The following is an 18,989-nucleotide window of genomic DNA, read 5'->3' as shown; positions in this document are numbered from 1 at the left end:
GACGCGCAGGCTCAGCGGCCATGGCTCACGGACCCAGCCACTCCACGGCATGTGGGATCTTCCTGGACCGGGCACGAACCCGCGTTTCCTGCATCGGCAGGCGGACTCTCAACCACTGCTCCACCAGGGGAGCCCTATGCTTTGTTTTTTTAAAGTTTCTATTCTGCTCTTTCAGTTCCTTGAATGTGCTCAGTTCCTTCATCATGACTGTACCCTCTGCTTGCACCATTCATTTCATGTGCTTTTAATATAAGTAGTTCTTTCCATCCTTTAGAGTTTTGCTGAAACATGACTTCCTCAGGGAAATTTTCCCCACTCAAGATCAAGCCTCTTGATACATACTCTGAGAGCCACATGTGATCCTGATCACAAGTGTAATTAAATGTTTAACATCTGTCTCTCACAGCAGAAGAAGCTTTATGAGGATAAGAACCATATTTTTTCTCACTGTTGTGTGCTTAATGTTCAACATTGTGTCTGGCACAAGCTAGATGCTCAATAAACATTTAAATTAACATTCAAGGACTGATGGAGAGAATTTACACAGTCCTCTTCTCAGCTTGTAAAGTTGAGAAAATTAGCTAGACAATCTATCCGTACAACTTGATAGCCTTTTATAAGGCTGAGGTCAACCTATTCCCTTTTTCCATATTCAAAATAGGAATAATAACTCCCCAGATAAAGATAAGGATTATTATATTTATAAACAGCCAATTAATTTATAAAACATTTTGGGAGACTTTCACTCTATAAATCCAATATGGTATTGGGCTTTGGTACTTCAGTGAGTAATTAATACCTTGTGGTATATTTTAGAAAATTTAAGGTTTTCTTAAATTTCATGTGTTTCTTAAGAGTAAAAAACATAGTAGCTGGGGGGACCTTCAAGATGCTAGAGGAGTAAGATGTGGAGATCACCTTCCTCCCCACAAATACAGCAGAAATACATCTACATGTGGAACAACTGCTACAGAACACCTACTGAACGCTGGCAGAAGACCTCAGACTTCCCAAAAGGCAAGAAACTACCCACGTACCTGGGTAGGGCAAAACAGAAAAGAATAAACAGAGACAAAAGGATAGGGGCGGGACCTGCACCTCTGGGAGGGAGCTGTGAAGGAGGAAAAGTTTCCATACACTAGGAAGCCCCTTCACTGGTGGAGACTGGGGGTGGGGGTGGGGGTGGAAGCTTTGGAGCCATGGAGGAGAGTGCAGCAACAGGGGTGCAGAGGGCAAAGCGGAGAGATTCCCGCACAGAGGATCGGTGCTGACCAGCACTCATGAGCCTGAGAGGCTTGTCTGCTCACCCGCCGGGGCGGGTGGGGGCTGGGAGCTGATGTTCCAGCTTCAGAGGTCGGATCCCAGAGAGAGGACTGGAGTTGGCTGCGTGAACACAGCCTTAAGAAGGCTAGTGCGCCACAGCTAGCTGGGAGGGAGTCGGGGAAAAAGTCTGGAACTGCCTAAGAGGCAAGAGACCATTGTTTCGTGGTGCGCGAGGAAAGGGGATTCAGAGCACCACCTAAACGAGCTCCAGAGACTGGCGCGAGCTGCGGCTATCAGCGTGGACATCAGAGACGGACATGAAATGCTAAGGCTGCTGCTGCAGCTACCAAGAAGCCTGTGTGCAAGCACAGGTCACTATCCACACCTCCCCTCCCGGGAGCCTGTGAAGCCCGCCACTGCCAGGGTCCCGTGATCCAGGGACAACTTCCCCAGGAGAACAGTGTGCCTCAGGCTGTTGCAACGTCATGCCGGCCTCTGCCGCTGCAGGCTCGCCCCGCATTCCATACCCCTCCCTCCCCCTGGCCTTAGTGAGCCAGAGCCCCCTAATCAGCTGCTACTTTAACCCTGTCCTGTCTGGGTGGGAACAGATGCCCTCAGGCGACCTACATGCAGCGGCAGGGCCAAATCCAAAGCTGAACCCCGGGAGCTGTGCAAACAAAGAAGAGAAAGGGAAATCTCTCCCCACAGCCTCAGGAGCAGTGGATTAAATCTCCCCAATCAACTTGATGTACCCTGCATCTGTGGAATACCTGAATAGACAACGAATCATCCCAAAATTGAGGAGGTGGACTTTGGGAGCAACTGAAGACTTGGGGTTTGGTTTCTGCATCTAATTTATTTCTGGTTTTATGTTTATCTTAGTTTAGTATTTACCTTATTATCATTGGTAGATTTGTTTATTGATTTGGATACTCTCTTCCTTTTTTTTAAAAAAATATATTTTTCCTTTTTCTCTTTTTGTGAGTGTGTATGTGTATGCTTTTTTGTGTGATTTTGTTTGTATACCTTTGCTTTTGCCATTTGTGCTAGAGTTCTGTCCTTTTTTTTTTTTGGTATAGTTTTTAGCACTTTTATCATTAGTGGATTTGTTTTTAGGTTTGCTTGCTCTCTTTCTTTATTACTTTTTAATTTTAATACTTTTTTATTTTAATAACTTGACTTTTATTTTACTTTTTTCCTTCTTTCTCTCTCTCTTTCTTTTTTCTCCCTTTTCTTCTGAGCTGTGTGGCTGACAGGATTTTGGTGCTCCAGCCAGGTGTCAGGCCTGAGCCTCTGAGTTGGGAGAGAGACCTCCTGGCTCCAAGTAATATCAAACGACGAAAGTTCTCCCAGAGATCTCCATCTCAACACTAAGACCCAGCTCCACTCAACGACCAGCCAAACAACTAGCAAGACAGGAACACAACCCCACTCATTAGCAGACAGTCTGCCTAAAACCATAATAAGGTCACAGATACCCCCAAACACACCACCGGATGTGGTCCTGCCCACGAGAAAGACAAGTCCAGCCTCATCCACCACAACACAGGCACCGGTCCCCTCCACCAGAGAGCCTACAAAACCCACTGAACCAACCTTACCCACTGGGGGCAGACACCAAAAACAATGGGAACTATGAACCTGCAGCCTGCGAAAAAGAGACCCCAAACACAGTAAGTTAAGCAAAATGAGAAGACAGAAGTACACAGCAGATGAAGGAGCAAGGTAAAAACCCACCAGACCAAACAAATGAAGAGGAAATAGGCAGTCTACCTGAAAAAGAATTCAGAGTAATGACAGTAAAGATGATCCAAAATCTTGGAAATAGAATGGAGAAAATATAAGAAACGTTTAACAAGGACCTAGAAGAATTAAGAGCAAACAAACAATGATGAACAACACAATAAATGAAATTAAAAATTCTTAGAACGGGCTTCCCTGGTGGCACAGTGGTTGGCGGTCCACCTGCCGATGCAGGGTACGCGGATTCGTGCCCTGGTCCGGGAGGATCCCGCGTGCAGTGGAGCGGCTGGGCCTGTGAGCCGTGGCCGCTGAGGCTGCGTGTCCAGAGCCTGTGCTCTGCAACGGGAAAGGCCACAGCGGTGAGAGGCCCGTGTACCGCAAAAAAAAAAAAAAAAAATTGTCTAGAAGGAATCAGTAGCAGAATCACTGAGGCAGAATAACGGATAAGTGACCTAGAAGATAAAATAGTGGAAACAGCTCCCACAGAGCACAATAAAGAAAAAAGAATGAAAAGAATTGAGGACAGTCTCAGAGACCTCTGGGACAACATTAAATGCAACAACATTCAAATTGTAGGGGTCCCAGAAGAAGAAGCGAAAAAGAAAGGGACTGAGAAAATATTTGAGGAGATTATAATTGAAAACTTCCCTAATATAGGGAAGGAAATAGTCAATCAACTCCAGGAAGTGCAGAGAGTCCCACATAGGATAAATCCAAGGAGAAACACACTAAGACACATATTAAACTATCAAAAATTAAATACAAGAAAAAATATTAAAAGCAATAAGGGAAAAGCAACAAATAACATACAAGGGAATCCCCATAAGGTTAACAGCTGATGGTTCAGCAGAAACTCTGCAAGCCAGAAGAGAGTGGCAGGACATATTGAAAGTGATGAAAGGGAAAAACCTACAACCAAGATTACTCTGCCTAGCAAGAATGTCATTCAGATTTGATGGAGAAATTAAAATCTTTACAGACAAACAAAAGCTAAGGGAATTCAGCACCACCAACCAGCTTTACAACAAATGCTAAAGGAACTTCTTTAGGCAGGAAACACAAGAGAAGGAAAAGACCTACAATAACAAAACCAAAACAATTAAGAAAATGGTAATAGGAACATATATATCAATAATTACCTTAAATGTAAATGGATTAAATGCTCCAACCAAAAGCATAGACTGGCTGAATGGATACAAAAACAAGACGTGTATATATGCTGTCTACAAGTGACCCACTTCAGACTTAGGGACACATACAGACTGAAAGTGAGGGGATGGAAAAAGATATTCCATGCAAATGGAAATCAAAAGAAAGCTGGAGTAGCAATTCTTGTATCAGACAAACTAGACTTTAAAATAAAGACTATTACAAGAGACAAAGAAGGACACTACATAATAATCAAAGGATGAATCCAAGAAGAAGATATAACAATTGTAAATATTTATGCACCCAACATAGGAGCACCTCAGTACCTAAGGCAAATGCTAACAGCCAGAAAAGGGAAAATTGACAGTAACACAATCATAGTAGGGGACTTTAACAACCCACTTTCACCAATGGACAGATCATCCAAAATGAAAATAAATAAGGAAACAGAAGCTTTAAACGATACATTAAACAAAATGGACTTAACATATTTATAGGACATTCCATCCAAAAACAACAGAATACACTTTCTTTTCAAGTGCTCATGGAACATTCTCCAGGACAGATAATATCTTGGGTCACAAATCAAGCCTTGGTAAATTTAAGAAAATTGAAATTGTATCAAGCATCTTTTCCAACCACAGTGCTATGAGACTGGATGTCAATTACAGGAAAAAAATCTGTAAAAAATACAAACACATGCAGGCTAAACAATACAGTACGAAATAACCAAGAGATCAATGAAGAAATCAAAGAGGAAATCAAAAAATACCTAGAAACAAATCACAATGAAAACATGAAAACCCAAAACCTGTGGGGTGCAGCAAAAGCAGTTCTAAGAAGGAAGTTTATAGCAATACAGTCCTACCTCAAGAAACAAGAAACACCTCAAGTAAACAACCTAACCTTACACCTAGAGCAATTAGAGAAAGAAGAACAAAAAAACCCCAAAGTTAGCAGAAGGAAAGAAATCATAAAGATTAGATCAGAAATAAAAAGAAATGAAGGAAACGATAGCAAAGATCAATAAAACTAAAAGCTGGTTCTTTCAGAAGATAAACAAAATTGATAAACCATTAGCCAGACTCATCAAGAAAAAAAGGGAGAAGACTCAAGAGAATCAGAAATCAAAAAGGAGTAACAACTGACAGTGCAGAAATACAAAGGATCATGAGAGATTACTACAAGCAACCATATGACAATAAAATGGACAACCTGGAAGAAATGGACAAATTCTTAGAAAAGCACAACCTTCCAAGACTGAACCAGGAAGATACAGAAAATATAAACAGATCACAAGCACTATTGAAACTGTGATTAAACATCTTCCAACAAACAAAAGCCCAGGACCAGATGGCTTCACAGGTGAATTCTATCAAACATTTAGAGAAGAGCTAACACCTATCCTCCTCAAACTCTTCCAAAATATAGCAGAGGGAGGAACACTCCCAAACTCATTCTATGAGGCCACAATCACCCTGATACCAACACCAGACAAAGATGTCACAAAAAAAGAAAACTACAGGCCAATATCACTGATGAACATAGATGCAAAAATACTCAACAACTAGCAAAGAGAATCCAACAGCACGTTAAAAGGATCATACACCATGATCAAGTGGGGTTTATCCCAGGAATGCAAGGATTCTTCAATATACACAAATCAATCAATGTGATATACCATATTAGCAAATTGAAGGAGAAAAACCATATGATAATCAACAGATGCAGAAAAATCTTTTGACAAAATTCAACACTGATTTATGATAAAAACCCTCCAGACAGTAGGCATAGAGGGAACTTAACTCAACATAATAAAGGCCATATATGACAAACCCACAGCCAACATTGTTCTCAATGGTGAAAAACTGAAACCATTTCCTCTAAGATCAGGAACAAGACAAGGTTGCCCACTCTCACCACTATTATTCAACATAGTTTTGGAAGTTTTAGCCACAGCAACCAGAGAATAAAAAGAAATAAAAGGAATCCAAATCGGAAAAGAAGAAGTAAAACTGTCACTGTTTGCAGATGACATGATACTATACATAGAGAATCCTAAAGATGCTACCAGAAAACTACTAGAGCTAATCAATGAATTTGGTAAAGTAGCAAGATACAAAATTAATGTACAGAAATCTCTTGCATTTCTATACATTAATGATGAAAAATCTTAAAGAGAAATTAAGGAAACACTCCCATTTACCATTGCAACAAAAAGAATAAAATACCTAGGAATAAACCTACCTAAGGAGACAAAAGACCTGTATGCAGAAGACCATAAGACACTGATGAAAGAAATTAAAGATGATACAAACAAATGGAGAGATATACCATGTTCTTGGATTGTTAGAATCAACACTGTGAAAATGACTATACTACCCAATGTAATCTACAGATTCAGTGCAATCCCTATCAAATTACCAATGGCATTTTTCACAGAACTAGAACAAAAAATTGCACAATTTGTATGGAAACACAAAAGACCCCGAATAGCCAAAGCAATCTTGAGAAAGAAAAATGGAACTGGAGGAATCAGGCTCCCACACTTCAGACTATACTACAAAGCTACAGTAATCAAGACAGTATGGTACTGGCACAAAAACAGAAATATAGATCAATGGAGCAGGATAGAAAGCCCAGAGATAAACCCATGCGCATATGGTCACCTTATCTTTGATAAAGTTGGCAAGAATATACAATGAAGAAAAGACAGCCTCTTCAATAGGTTGTGCTGGGAAAACTGGACAGCTACATGTAAAAGAATGAAATTAGAACACTTCCTAACACCATACACAAAAATAAACTCAAAATGGATTCAAGACCTAAACGTAAGGCCAGACAATACAGAGAACTCTTAGAGGAAAACATAGGCAGGACACTCTATGACATAAATCACAGCAAGATCCTTTTTAACCCACCTCCTAGAGAAATGGAAATAGAAACAAAAATAAACAAATGGGACCTGATGAAACTTAAAAGCTTTTGCACAGCAAAGGAAACCATAAACAAGACGAAAAGACAACCCTCAGAATGGGAGAAAATATTTGCAAATGAAGCAACTGACAATGGATTAATCTCCAAAATTTACAAGCAGCGAATGCAGCTCAATATCAAAAAAACAAACAACCCAATCCAAAAATGGGCAGTACACCTAAATAGACATTTCTCTAAAGAAGATATACAGATTGCCAACCAACACATGAAAGGATGCTCAACAACACTAATCATTAGAGAAATGCAAATCAAAACTACAATGAGTTATCACCTCACACCAGTCAGAATGGCCATCATCGAAAAATCTACAAACAATAAATGCTGGAGAGGGTGTGGAGAAAAGGGAACCCTCTTGCACTGTTGGTGGGAATGTAAATTGATACAGCCACTATGGAGAAGAGTATGGAGGTTCCTTAAAAAACTAAAAATAGAACTACCATACGATCCAGCAACCCCACTACTGGGCATATACCCTGAGAAAACCATAATTCTAAAAGAGTCATGTACCACAATGTTCATTGCAGCTCTATTTACAATAGCCAGGACATGGAAGCAACCTAAGTGCCCATTGACAGATGAATGGATAAAGAAGATGTGGCACATATATACAATGGAATATTACTCAGCCATAAAAAGAAACAAAATTGAGTTATTTGTAGTGAAGTGGATGGACCTAGAGACTGTCATACAGAGTGAAATAAGTAAGAAAGAGAAAAAATATATATATATAAATACTGTATGCTAACACATATATATGGAATCTAAAAAAAAAAAAAGTTCTGAAGAACCTAGGAGGAGGAGAGGAATAAAGACGCAGATGTAGAGAATGGACTTGACACGGGGAGAGGGAAGGGTAAGCTGGGATGAAGTGAGAGAGTGGCATGGACATATATACATTACCAAATGTAAAATACATAGCTAGTGGGAAGGAGCTGCATAGCACAGAGAGATCAGCTCCGTGCTTTGTGTCCACTTAGAAGGGTGGGATAGGGAGGGTGGGAGGGAGATGCAAGAGGGAGGAGATATGGGGATATATGTATATGTACAGCTGATTCACTTTGTTGTAAAGCAGAAACTAACACACCATTGTAGAGCAATTATACTCCAATAAAGATGTTAAAAGAAATAATAACAGTTGATAAAAGAGTAACAGGAAAAGAGTGGTTTAGTCATAAAATGAGGTTAGCTAATATTTAATAAGCTCATGATTCCCTAAGGTGTGCCAGGCTCTTTATGAAAGTTATTAGATTTAGGGCTTCCCTGGTGGCGCAGTGGTTACCTGCCGATGCAGGGGACATGGGTTCGTGCCCCGGTCCGGGAAGATCCCCATGCCGCGGAGTGGCTGGGCCCGTGAGCCATGGCCGCTGAGCCTGTGCGTCCGGAGCCTGTGCTCCACAATGGGAGAGGCCACAACAGTGAGAGGCCCACGTACCGCAAAAAAAAAGAAAGTTATTAGATTTAATAAAGGTGTTAAAACTATGGAAAAAAAAATAGTAGCTGAAATTTAAGGTTTTTTTTAGTCAATCCTTAGATGATGTGGTTTATTATTTACCATTACATAATAAACCAAGGGAATAATCTAATAAACTGAGTATTTTAAAGAAAGCTAATTTGATCTTTGATGAAAACATCCATTTACATATTAATTTTCAATAAAAAAATTTGCCCTAGAAATAATTTTGCAGTCTAGAATTTTGGAAATCTAGTTCCTATTTGTAAAATTTGCTCCCAAATAGGTTCAACAGGGTTATTAGTGTTTTCTCTTTTTAATTGATTTTAGGCTTTTATCATAACAACTGTAGAAATTTATCATCCCATCTTTTCCTGAAAAATGGTGGTAACATTTCTCATCTGAACTGTTTCCAACCATAACTCATTACTTCATTACCTAGTTTAGTGATCTAAAGTAATTTAATATTTTACATGATATGAGGTATGATGGAGCAAAAACCAAGCTGTATTCTACTGCATAGCAAGTGTAACAATAGTTTTACATTATTTTTTGCTTTTAAAAGCTGACTGATCATTAATCGTTATTCCTAAAATGCCAAGCACAGTTTACCTTATTCTAAAAATACTGAAATTTAAATACAAGTTAGGCATGGAATTACTCATTGAGAACAAAGAAAAAGAACAATTGACCATGCTGAAGATTGGTATAAAAGGGGTAGATTTTAATCAAAACAGTATTGGATAATTTTCTCATCTGTGACCCTGCATATTAAAAATTATGAAATATGTGAGGACTCTAATGTCATATTGACTCATGAATAAAATGTGTTTACTGAGTGCATAATTGCGCAAGGCCTTGTGCACAGATCCCATAGGGTCATGAAGAATAGAACAATCTCAGGAGACCCATTTAAGGAAACATTGAAAACCTATAGAAAAGATCTCTCTGATGGCTTCTGCATTATTCAAATTACTCAAAGAAAAGACGTTGGCACTGCAAGTTAAAATAGATATTTTATTGAGAAACTTGCTTTGTCAGTGAGTGAGTAAAAGTTACAAATATTTTTATTTAATAAAATTAGCATATCCTTAATTCTAAAAACATCTCTTAAAAGCTTTCATTATCTGAAACTGCAGATCATTCTGAGTCAGGGTTTTCTTTTAGTGTCTTCCATGGAAAAAGATGCTGCCAATTCCTGTCATGCAAATAACAGAACATGTGTAGTATGACTTGTTCACAAGCAAAACAAATTCCCCACTTGCGTTTGAGTTTCTTGCATGCATATGAATTAATATCTTTATTGCTGTAACTATAAAATTCTCTTGGTACAGCAATGAGGCTTTATGCTTACTCCTGAGGATTCTAAGAGTTATAATAATGTGGTCATATATATTTTTTTAAGTTATGTAGCAGACAGTTCTGCTGAAAAACCCCATTCCCCAGTTATAACTTAAAATTGGTAATAGGTTAATACTACACACTAATGTGTAATTTACTTGTTAAGTACACTAGGCTTCCATGCAGGTTTTTTTTTTAATTACATTTTTGTTGCATTAAAAGGGCAATGATTTAACCCTATAAATTATTTTCTAAATGGTTTTTACATATAAGACACTAAAAGTATGAGACAAATAAATATTTGAAACGGTTTTAAATAAGTTAAACCAGTACTAACAGCTAATAATTAAGTAGAGGGCAACATTTAGTTATTTTCAAATTTATAAATTTTTATACATGGACACTTAAGAAAACTAAATTATAAATGTAAAAATAGGATGTTAAGCATAGAATTTTAAAATCTTGGCTTGAATTACATAGTTTTTTCTTCTCTTTAATTGCAGGGAATAAGGTAATAGGTAATAAGGTAATCTCTGTCCTGCCCAGAGATGCTTTGTGCAAACACCAGAAATGATATATCACACAGCAATAATTTTGCTGATAAATTTAAATGGATCCGCTCAAATTATTACTTTTAGTACAAAAGCTAAAGGTTAGACTATACTTCTGTTGATGAATTTTAGAGATAATATTTATGGAGGTTCTTATTTCCCTCCTAATGGCACAGATTAGTACGTTGGATAGAAAAGCAAAAGGAGATGAAGCACTTGTTTTTTAAAAAAGTGCTTCTAGTTTTTAATGAGTACTATTTTTCAAGGGAATGGAAAAATAGAATAAGAAGGCCTCTCATAAGAATCAATGAAATCTTTTTTAGGAAGTGCTATCAATACGTGCAAACTGGTCATAATTTAAGGTCCATATCCTCCCAACAGATGCCAAATTTGGCAATTTGAAAGAACAGTAAATTGGATATTGATTTTGAAATTACAGCACGCAACTGCAGGGAACAATGTTTTAAAATATTGGCATAGTTTATAGTAATTATTATATTCATTATCAGAACTTTAAATTTTGATTTGTTTCTCTTTTTTCTAAGTCAATTTCCTGTGTGTTTTACATACACATGAAATCACAGAATATTAGCACGGGGTGGGAACATGTCTTGTCAAATTTTACAGAAGAGGCAACTGAGGCTCAGAGAGGTTGTGATTTGCCCAAGGTCCCCTAACTAATAAGTAACAGATCTGGGGCTAGAATATGACTCCATGTGGGCGACTTGTCTCCTTTATAACTTAGGTCTTAAGGGATGGGGATGAATGCTCAATTTCTTTGTATCTTTCCTGTTGGGGAATGTTTGCATTAATAGCAGGAGGACTCTGTTCAGGACTCTTTTGAAGAAATCTGTAAAACAAGTACTCATCCCGAAATTCATAATTGTTGGTGATATGTTGGATGACTCCCCCTTGCACCAGTTTATCTCCGTATATCACAGCTTCACCACGGTCGGAGGCAAGGCCAACTTCAATTAGCCAGCTCACCAGGTCACAGCCACAGAAGGTCCCGACAGAAGTCTTTGTACCACACCTGTATGTCAAAGGAATGATTCACCCATATGTTCTGTAAATCTGGTATCAGCACTGCATGATGGAGGACAAGCAAGGAAAAATAGAAGGAGACAGGGAAAGACAGCATGACAGTTAAAAGGTGGCAGGGATGAAACTATTCTGAATGTAAAGGGTTTATTAAATTACCTGAACCTAGAAAGACCCACCAGAGAAAAACAAAATAGGCCAATAATGCTTGTGAAAACAGAAACACTTAAAACAAATGACTTAGATAATGTAAGTGCATCAACAAATAAATATTCTTTATAGAGTAGATGGTCTTTTATGGTCAGGTGCATTCTTTTTTTTTTTTTTTTTTGCGTTACGCGGGCCTCTCACTGTTGTGGCCTCTCCCGTTGCGGAGCACAGGCTCCGGACGCGCAGGCCCAGCCGCTCCGCGGCATGTGGGATCTTCCCGGACCGGGGCACGAACCCGCGTCCCCTGCATCGGCAGGCAGACGCTCAACCACTGCACCACCAGGGAAGCCCCAGATGCATTCTATAGATAGCAATTATATATTTTATAAGTTATACTCAGTTAAAATAAATAATTTGTCTCAGGAGCATTAAATAATATTTTTGCAAGCTCTTAAGAAGTGACAATTTTTACTAAATTACTGAAATCAAACTTTTTATTTTCTGCTTATCACAATACCTTTCTTCATGCCCTGAGCAAGATAATCTTACTGATATGTTAGGAATTTGCTCCATTAAGAAGCAGGCAGGGCTTCCCTGGTGGCATAGTGGTTAAGAATCTGCCTGACAATGCAGGGGACATGGGTTCCAGCCCTGGTCCAGGAAGATCCCACATGCCGCGGAGCAACTAAACCCATGAGCCACAACTACTGAGCCTGTGCTCTAGAGCCCACGAGCCACAACTACTGAAGCTGCATGCCACAGCTACTGAAGCCCGTGCACCTAGAGCCCGTACTCCGCAACAAGAGGAGCCACCGCAGTGAGAAGCCTGAACACTGCAACGAAGAGTAGCCCCTGCTCGCCATAACTAGAGAAAACCCACGCTCAACAACGAAGACCCAACGCAGCCAAAAATAAAAAAAATAAAAAAAGAATGACTATTAAAAAAAAAGAAGCAGGCAAAGGGTAAGTGAGATCTGTCTTGCTATAAATCTAAGATTTGTTTTTCATAGTTGTTGACTATATTCCCCACACTGTACATTTCACCCCTGTGATTCATCTATTTTACAACTGGAAGTCTGTACCTCTTAATCTCCATCACCTATTTCTTTCTTCCCCCCAACCTCCTCCCCTCTGGCAACCACTTGTTTGTTCTCTGTACCTATGACTCTGTTTCTGTTTTGTTATGTCTGTTCATTTGTTTTGTTTTTTTAGATTCCACATATAAGCGAAATCATACAGTGTTTGTCTTTCTCTGTCTGACTTATTTCACTTAGTATATTGCCCTCTAGGTCCATCCACCTTGTCGCAGATGGCAGGATTTCATTCTTTTTTGTGGCTGGGTGATATTCCATTCTATATATATACCCCATCTTCTTTATCCATTCATCTACTGAGGGACACTTAGGTTTCTTCTATATGTTGCCTATTGTAAATAATACTGCAATGAACAAAGGGGAGCACATATCTTTTCTAATCAGTGTTTTTTATTTTCTTTGGGTCAATACTCAGGAGTGGAATTGCTGGATCATATGGTACTATTTTTAATATTTTGAGGAATTTCCATAAGATTCCTCAGATTTTTTTTTTTTTTTTTTTTTTTTTGGGCATGCTGCATGGCTTGTGGGATCTTAGTTCCCAGACCAGGGATTAAACCCACACCCCCTGCATTGGAAGTGCGGAGACTTTTTTTTAAAAATAAATTTATTTATTTTACTTATTTATTTTTGACTGCGTTGGGTCTTCGTTGCTGCAGGCGGGCTTTCTCTAGTTGCGGCGAGTGGGGGCTACTCTTCGTTGTGGTGCGCGGGCCTCTCATTGCAGGGGCTTCTCTTGTTGCGGAGCACAGGCTCTGGGCATGTGGGCTTCAGTAGTTGTGGTGCGTGGGCTCAGTAGTTGTGGCTCGTGGGCTCTAGAGCGCAGGCTCAGTAGTTGTGGCGCATGGGCTTAGTTGCTCTGTGGCATGTGGGATCTTCCTGGACCAGGGCTCAAATACGTGTCCCGTGCATTGGCAGGTGGATTCTTAACCATTGCGCCACCAGGGAAGCCCCAGTGCGGAGTCTTAATCACTGGACTGCCAGGGAAATCCCAGATTCCTTAGATTTAAAAAATTTTTGATAATAAATCTGCTTCTTAATTATTTAAAATTTGTCTTCCTAATGCAAATGTGAGGGTGCCTCAGGTATGAATTAAAAAACAAGGGAAAAAGAAATGTAAAAAAACAAATTAAGTAGATTCTGTTCATTTTTATACAAGTATGCAATAGACAACATGAATCTGTCCACAAGCATTAGTTAAGCTGCAAAACCTAAAGTGCTTGACAATAGGAAACAGTGGATGAATATCAAGATGAAATGAGAAATAGGTGACAAAAATTTTAAAGCATTTAACCACAAATGAATGTACATTAGCGTTTCATATAAAAATTAGAAAAGAGGTTAATATACATGAAAAAATTTCTCAAGTACACAAAATCACAATATTGTAATATCAGTATTTTACTTAGTAACAGGATATCTTAATTTATGCTTTGCAACTACAAACATCACTTTAAACAAAAGCCTGAATGTTACACCCGGAGCCTGAGCCTTTTTCCTCCTCGTTGATTTTAAATTTACAGCCCTACACCTTCTAATCCAGACACCAAGTGATTAATATTTGCTTCCTGATGACTGATCAGGCAGCTACAACCACAGCCCACGGAGTTGTGCAGAGTGGCAGAGGATTAGCCACTATGCAGGATGCAGAGCAGTCCCATCACCAGCCTGTGCCCATTTGCCATCTGGGATGGAGGCAGCCTGACAGCCCTGCAAATGGCAAAGGGCTATGCCAGTCGGCAATCACAGTGGGCCTGGTGGAGGTAACACAGAGTTCCTTTTTTTAAATTTTAAAAAGCAATTTTAAATAGTTGAAACTATCCATAGATGGTACTTTGAAATAATTGTGTTTGGGCCTTTAAGGGTGGGAAACTAATATTTTTTCATAGCTTACCATTTCCAGAAACTGGGCTAGGCGCATCATATAGATTTTGTTATCTAATGCAAACAACCCCAAGAGCCAGGTATTTTAAAGAAGAGGAAAACTAAGGTTTAGAGACTTAAACTTGCCCAATGTCACAGAGCTAATAAGTGGCAGATCCAGTAATTGAGTTCTAGTATTAGTCCCCAGCCAGTGAGTCCCCTTTCCATGAGCTATACCAGGATACCTCAGTTATAATGAAATATAGTGGCATAATATTTGTACATATTCTGAATGGTAATTTTCATAAATTTTCAATTTTTCAGTTATAGACATAAAAGTATTCTTAATATCATGTTTTGTTTTTTTCTCTTTTTTTGACAACCAAAAATATTGGCACTAAAACATTTGTTTATTCTTTTCCTGCTGTATACTCCATACAGGATTAGAAGAATAAATATGCTGTCACAGACTGAAGATTAGGACTTGAGGTGAAAAATAAGCAGCAGAATTAATTAAGAGATAGAAATTTCATTTCATTTTCTTAACAATATCATTAGTAATATGAAATAGCATATGACTAGCATACTCCTAGGAGATGGGGAATATAAAATCACTTCTAAATACAATGTATCTCAAAGGTTTTTGAGAGGCACTAATGGCCAACATGAAGTGAATGTTCATATTCTGCTACATTTTGGTTCATTCTAAAGTTTTCATGTTTTACATGGAAATCAGAAGTTATATGGCATTTAAAAATGTAAAGATCAAAGTGTTATGGCTCCTATATATGCTGTTTCTTAAACTATAAACTGACCCATAGCTATTTTAACTTTTATGTGTATATGTGTTATTGAAAATAACAATAATAAAGTTAGTCACAAGCACATTACTTAGCTGATTACAAGCCAAAATTAATCATCTAAAATATAATTATCTAGAACCTGTACTTACCTTCTTTCCTTCACAATGTTTTGGATACAGAGGTCACGGTGATAATGGATAAACTGTTGACAGGTCATTTTTATTTCCTCAGGAACAGAAGAATCCCTATTTTCTGCTGTTTCTTTATTGTTCCATAGGAATTCAAGTCTAAAAACCAAAATTTAAGGATGCAGTTTTTAAGGAAAGAAAAGCCCTGAGAGAGAGCCCCTTCTTGCTTATCACCCCATCAACATGGCTGTTCCAAAACTGTCACTCACCACAGCTGTCATCTACAACACCCAGACATCCTTAGTCTCTGAAGCAGAAGCATATTTAACCTGCATTTGGTGGCTGGGGTGGGGGACTTGAACATTTTATAAACCCTCCAGACATGCTGGACACATTTCAGTAACTACCAAAAAATGAAGTTTCTCTTTCTACATTCTACTATTTTAAAACGCAAAAGATAACATATAGAGATCAAGTATATTATTTAATCATTTTCCAGTTTTGGTACCAGAGAGACAAATAGCGGGACCTGGAGTACAAAACAATTCTGTTTTGCCAGCCCAGACAATAGATCTGTTGACTCTTTTAACCAATCAACATTATGAAGCTAATAACTAAGTGCAGTGACTTTCCTATTGTGCTTTTCTTCTTTTATGAAAGGACTGTGACCCTAGCAACTATATTTTAGTTGCTAAATGCCCAGGGACCGTTTACTGGGCACTTTTTATATAGGCAATAGGATAAATTCCACTAGCACTTCTAGTTTCTACTAATTTTGACTTTGAAAACAAATGAGGAAGTACGGATTCACCCCTCTACCTCCACCACTTCCTCCCACCCCCAAGGTGAAGTGTTCTCATTTCATTATTTTTCATAAAGAAAATTCCTGATCTGAATTCAAAGAAACTCTTCACCAAGTTAATTTTAAAAAATTGAAATATTGAAAGAAGAAAACTTGAGTTTTCTATAAATTGTCGGTTTGACAGAAAGAGAAATCCTGTTGTCAAACAAGACAGACAATCAAATATAGACCTTTGGGGGCACATCACCTACTATTTCCATTTCTAAATACATTTTCAAGTTTCATTTTACTTTATGTAGTTAATGGCATAGATAGAAGTCAGTGTCCATCAATTCTTGTTAAAATACAAATTAAAATGTTGGATTAATGACAGCTCTTCTGTCATTTTCTCTGATGGCTTTGTCATCACCTTTACAGTTACAGCTTTATTTCAAAACTAAAAGTACCTTCTTTTGAAGGGTAGGATGATTAAATGTTTGTCCAATCCAAAGATGCCAAAGGAAATAAATCCCTATGGAAGAAAAAAAAGTTATATTTTATGAGTTCTAAAATAAATTTTAAGACAGAGAAATGATGGAAGCCAAAATATTTAGTGCTTGGGGAAGTAAACCTCTAGTGATTAGAGCAACATTTTAAATAGAACACACAGGCAGTACCTCTAAAGTTCAGTGCCTGATGGCAGGTACAGTCAATCTCTGTATCCACAGATTCCATATCCATGGATTTAACCTACCGTGGATTGAAAATATTTGGGAAAAAAATTCCAGAAAGTTCCAAAAAGCAAAACTTGAATTTGCCGCATACTGGCAAGTGTTTACATAGCAATTAAGGTGATGTAACTAACCTAGAGATGATTTAAAATATACAGGAGGACATGCATAGGTCATATGCAAATACTGTGCCATTTTATATGAAGGACTTGAGCATCCATGGATTTTAGTACCTGAGGGGTGTCCTGGAACCAGTCCCCCTCAGATACTGAGGGATGATTGTATGGTCCTTGGCTACCTCTTCCCAATCATCTTTCCTACTAATTATGATGGGTGAAAAAAGTGAGTGCTGAACAACCACATTGGCAAGCTAGCTTACTGGAGAAAAATGAAAACATTTAAGGGCTATATGACTTTTTTTCCCTTTCTAAAAAGAAAATAAAATATGTCCCATTATGCTTAAGTACTTCTTTATTATTTTTCTGTTAAAACTTCAGAAATTATAGAATTAACAAGTGCTATAGGTTCTGATTATAATGAAGTAACTGAAAAAAATTTATGTGAAATGAAATTGGCTAGTGTTTAGGGAAATGGTTTGAAGAATTTGGGAGTGATGAGGCAAACTAGCACCAGATATTAGCCACGTATCAGGACAATCAGGACTGCCTTGGGGAGATGGGAGGCTGGGAACTGCCATCTGTCAGGCACAGTGGGGTAAGGATTTTAGAGCAGGTTGGTGTGGGTGGGATGGAAAATGCAATGACATGAAGGACCTACCTGTCTTCACCTCAAATTATAAACCACCTAAAGGGAATGATCTTACTACCACAACTCCCCAAGAGAAAAATGGAATGGGAGCAGGTTTTGTATCTGTCTCCCTCCTTTGAAGCACTTCAGCCATAAGCTGTGGGGACAATATTTCAAATGCAACATTCCTGGCATTAGCTTCTGTTTGCGGAGCTTTGTCAGTCCCAGTCCTGGGATGGCTCAGCTTGGAGTGGGCTTTCTGAATGCAAAATGCTGAGTAAGACTAAGATTTTCAACCTAGTATTTTATAGATCTTGGGTACAAAATCAAATCTTGGACAGTATCACAGAGTGAGGTGGGCATCAAGTAGCCCTGGGATGCTCGTGTCTGTCTATAATAAACTGATAGGTCACTTGTCTGTCTAAATATAGCCATTTTTGCTCCCATAATAAAGGCAAAGCAAACTGGAAATATTTCAAGAAATTAACGTTAGGGAAAAACTTGCAAGAGCGTCTACTTATAAATGTTAACTAACTCATATGGCCAATTATTTCAGGTTTAATAGGCAAGCTGATAATTAATCTTGGGACTAATATTCTTTAATTAAAAAGTAAGGGATGTGGTTAAGACTTCGCCTTCCAATGTAGGGAGTGCAGGCTTGATCCCTGGTCGGGGAGCTAGGATCCCACATGCCTTGTGGCCAAGGGACCAAGACATGGAACAGAAGCAATATTGTAACAAATTCAATAGACTTAAAAAAAAATGGTGCACATCCAAAAAAAAAAAATCTTTAAAAAAAAAAAGTAAGGGACTGAAGACAATTAAATTTTTACATCAAAATATTTTCCCAATATCTAAAATATTATTTACCCTTAAATATCCATTTTAATAGTGACATAAACAAAGACAACAGCACCTATCATATTAGTTCTTCATGGAATTTTAATTTCTAATTTTTAAACTGGGGGTGACAAGTCTACTTTGCGGATATTCTTGTGATGTTTAAATGAAATAATTAACGTAAAGTGCTTAAAAATGTTTGGCATATAGTAAACTCTCAAGGAATGGCATCTACTATCCCTGGTCAAATTTTATTTATATACCACATGATTTTTTTTAAAGGATTTAAGTACCTGTAGTTCAAGAAACATCAAAAT

At 38.2% G+C, this 18,989-nt stretch overlaps 1 protein-coding gene across 9 annotated transcripts in view; it reads right to left on the bottom strand.

Annotated features, from left to right (window-relative positions):
* Positions 1-9,605: 9,605 nt before the first annotated feature.
* The window catches only part of GPR155 (G protein-coupled receptor 155), a 42,724-nt gene continuing 33,340 nt past the window's right edge, over positions 9,606-18,989 (bottom strand). For 7 of the 9 annotated variants that reach the window (XM_067741492.1, XM_067741491.1, XM_067741499.1 and 4 more), the window contains 3 exons: positions 16,822-16,886; positions 15,595-15,732; positions 9,606-11,527 (listed from right to left, as the gene is read on the bottom strand). In XM_067741492.1, the coding sequence (XP_067597593.1) occupies positions 11,236-11,527; positions 15,595-15,732; positions 16,822-16,886 (495 nt within the window). In that variant the 3' untranslated portion in view covers positions 9,606-11,235. Of the gene's footprint in view, positions 11,581-13,368; positions 13,779-15,594; positions 15,733-16,821; positions 16,887-18,989 lie in introns of those variants that run through there. The other 2 variants (XM_067741493.1, XM_067741494.1) reach the window with 2 other exon arrangements.

This window comes from Pseudorca crassidens, chromosome 6 (genome assembly GCF_039906515.1).
Source record: "Pseudorca crassidens isolate mPseCra1 chromosome 6, mPseCra1.hap1, whole genome shotgun sequence".
Lineage (NCBI taxonomy): Eukaryota > Metazoa > Chordata > Mammalia > Artiodactyla > Delphinidae > Pseudorca > Pseudorca crassidens.
Note: the sequence above shows the minus strand (reverse complement) of the source record. Positions and strands in the feature narration are given on the sequence as shown.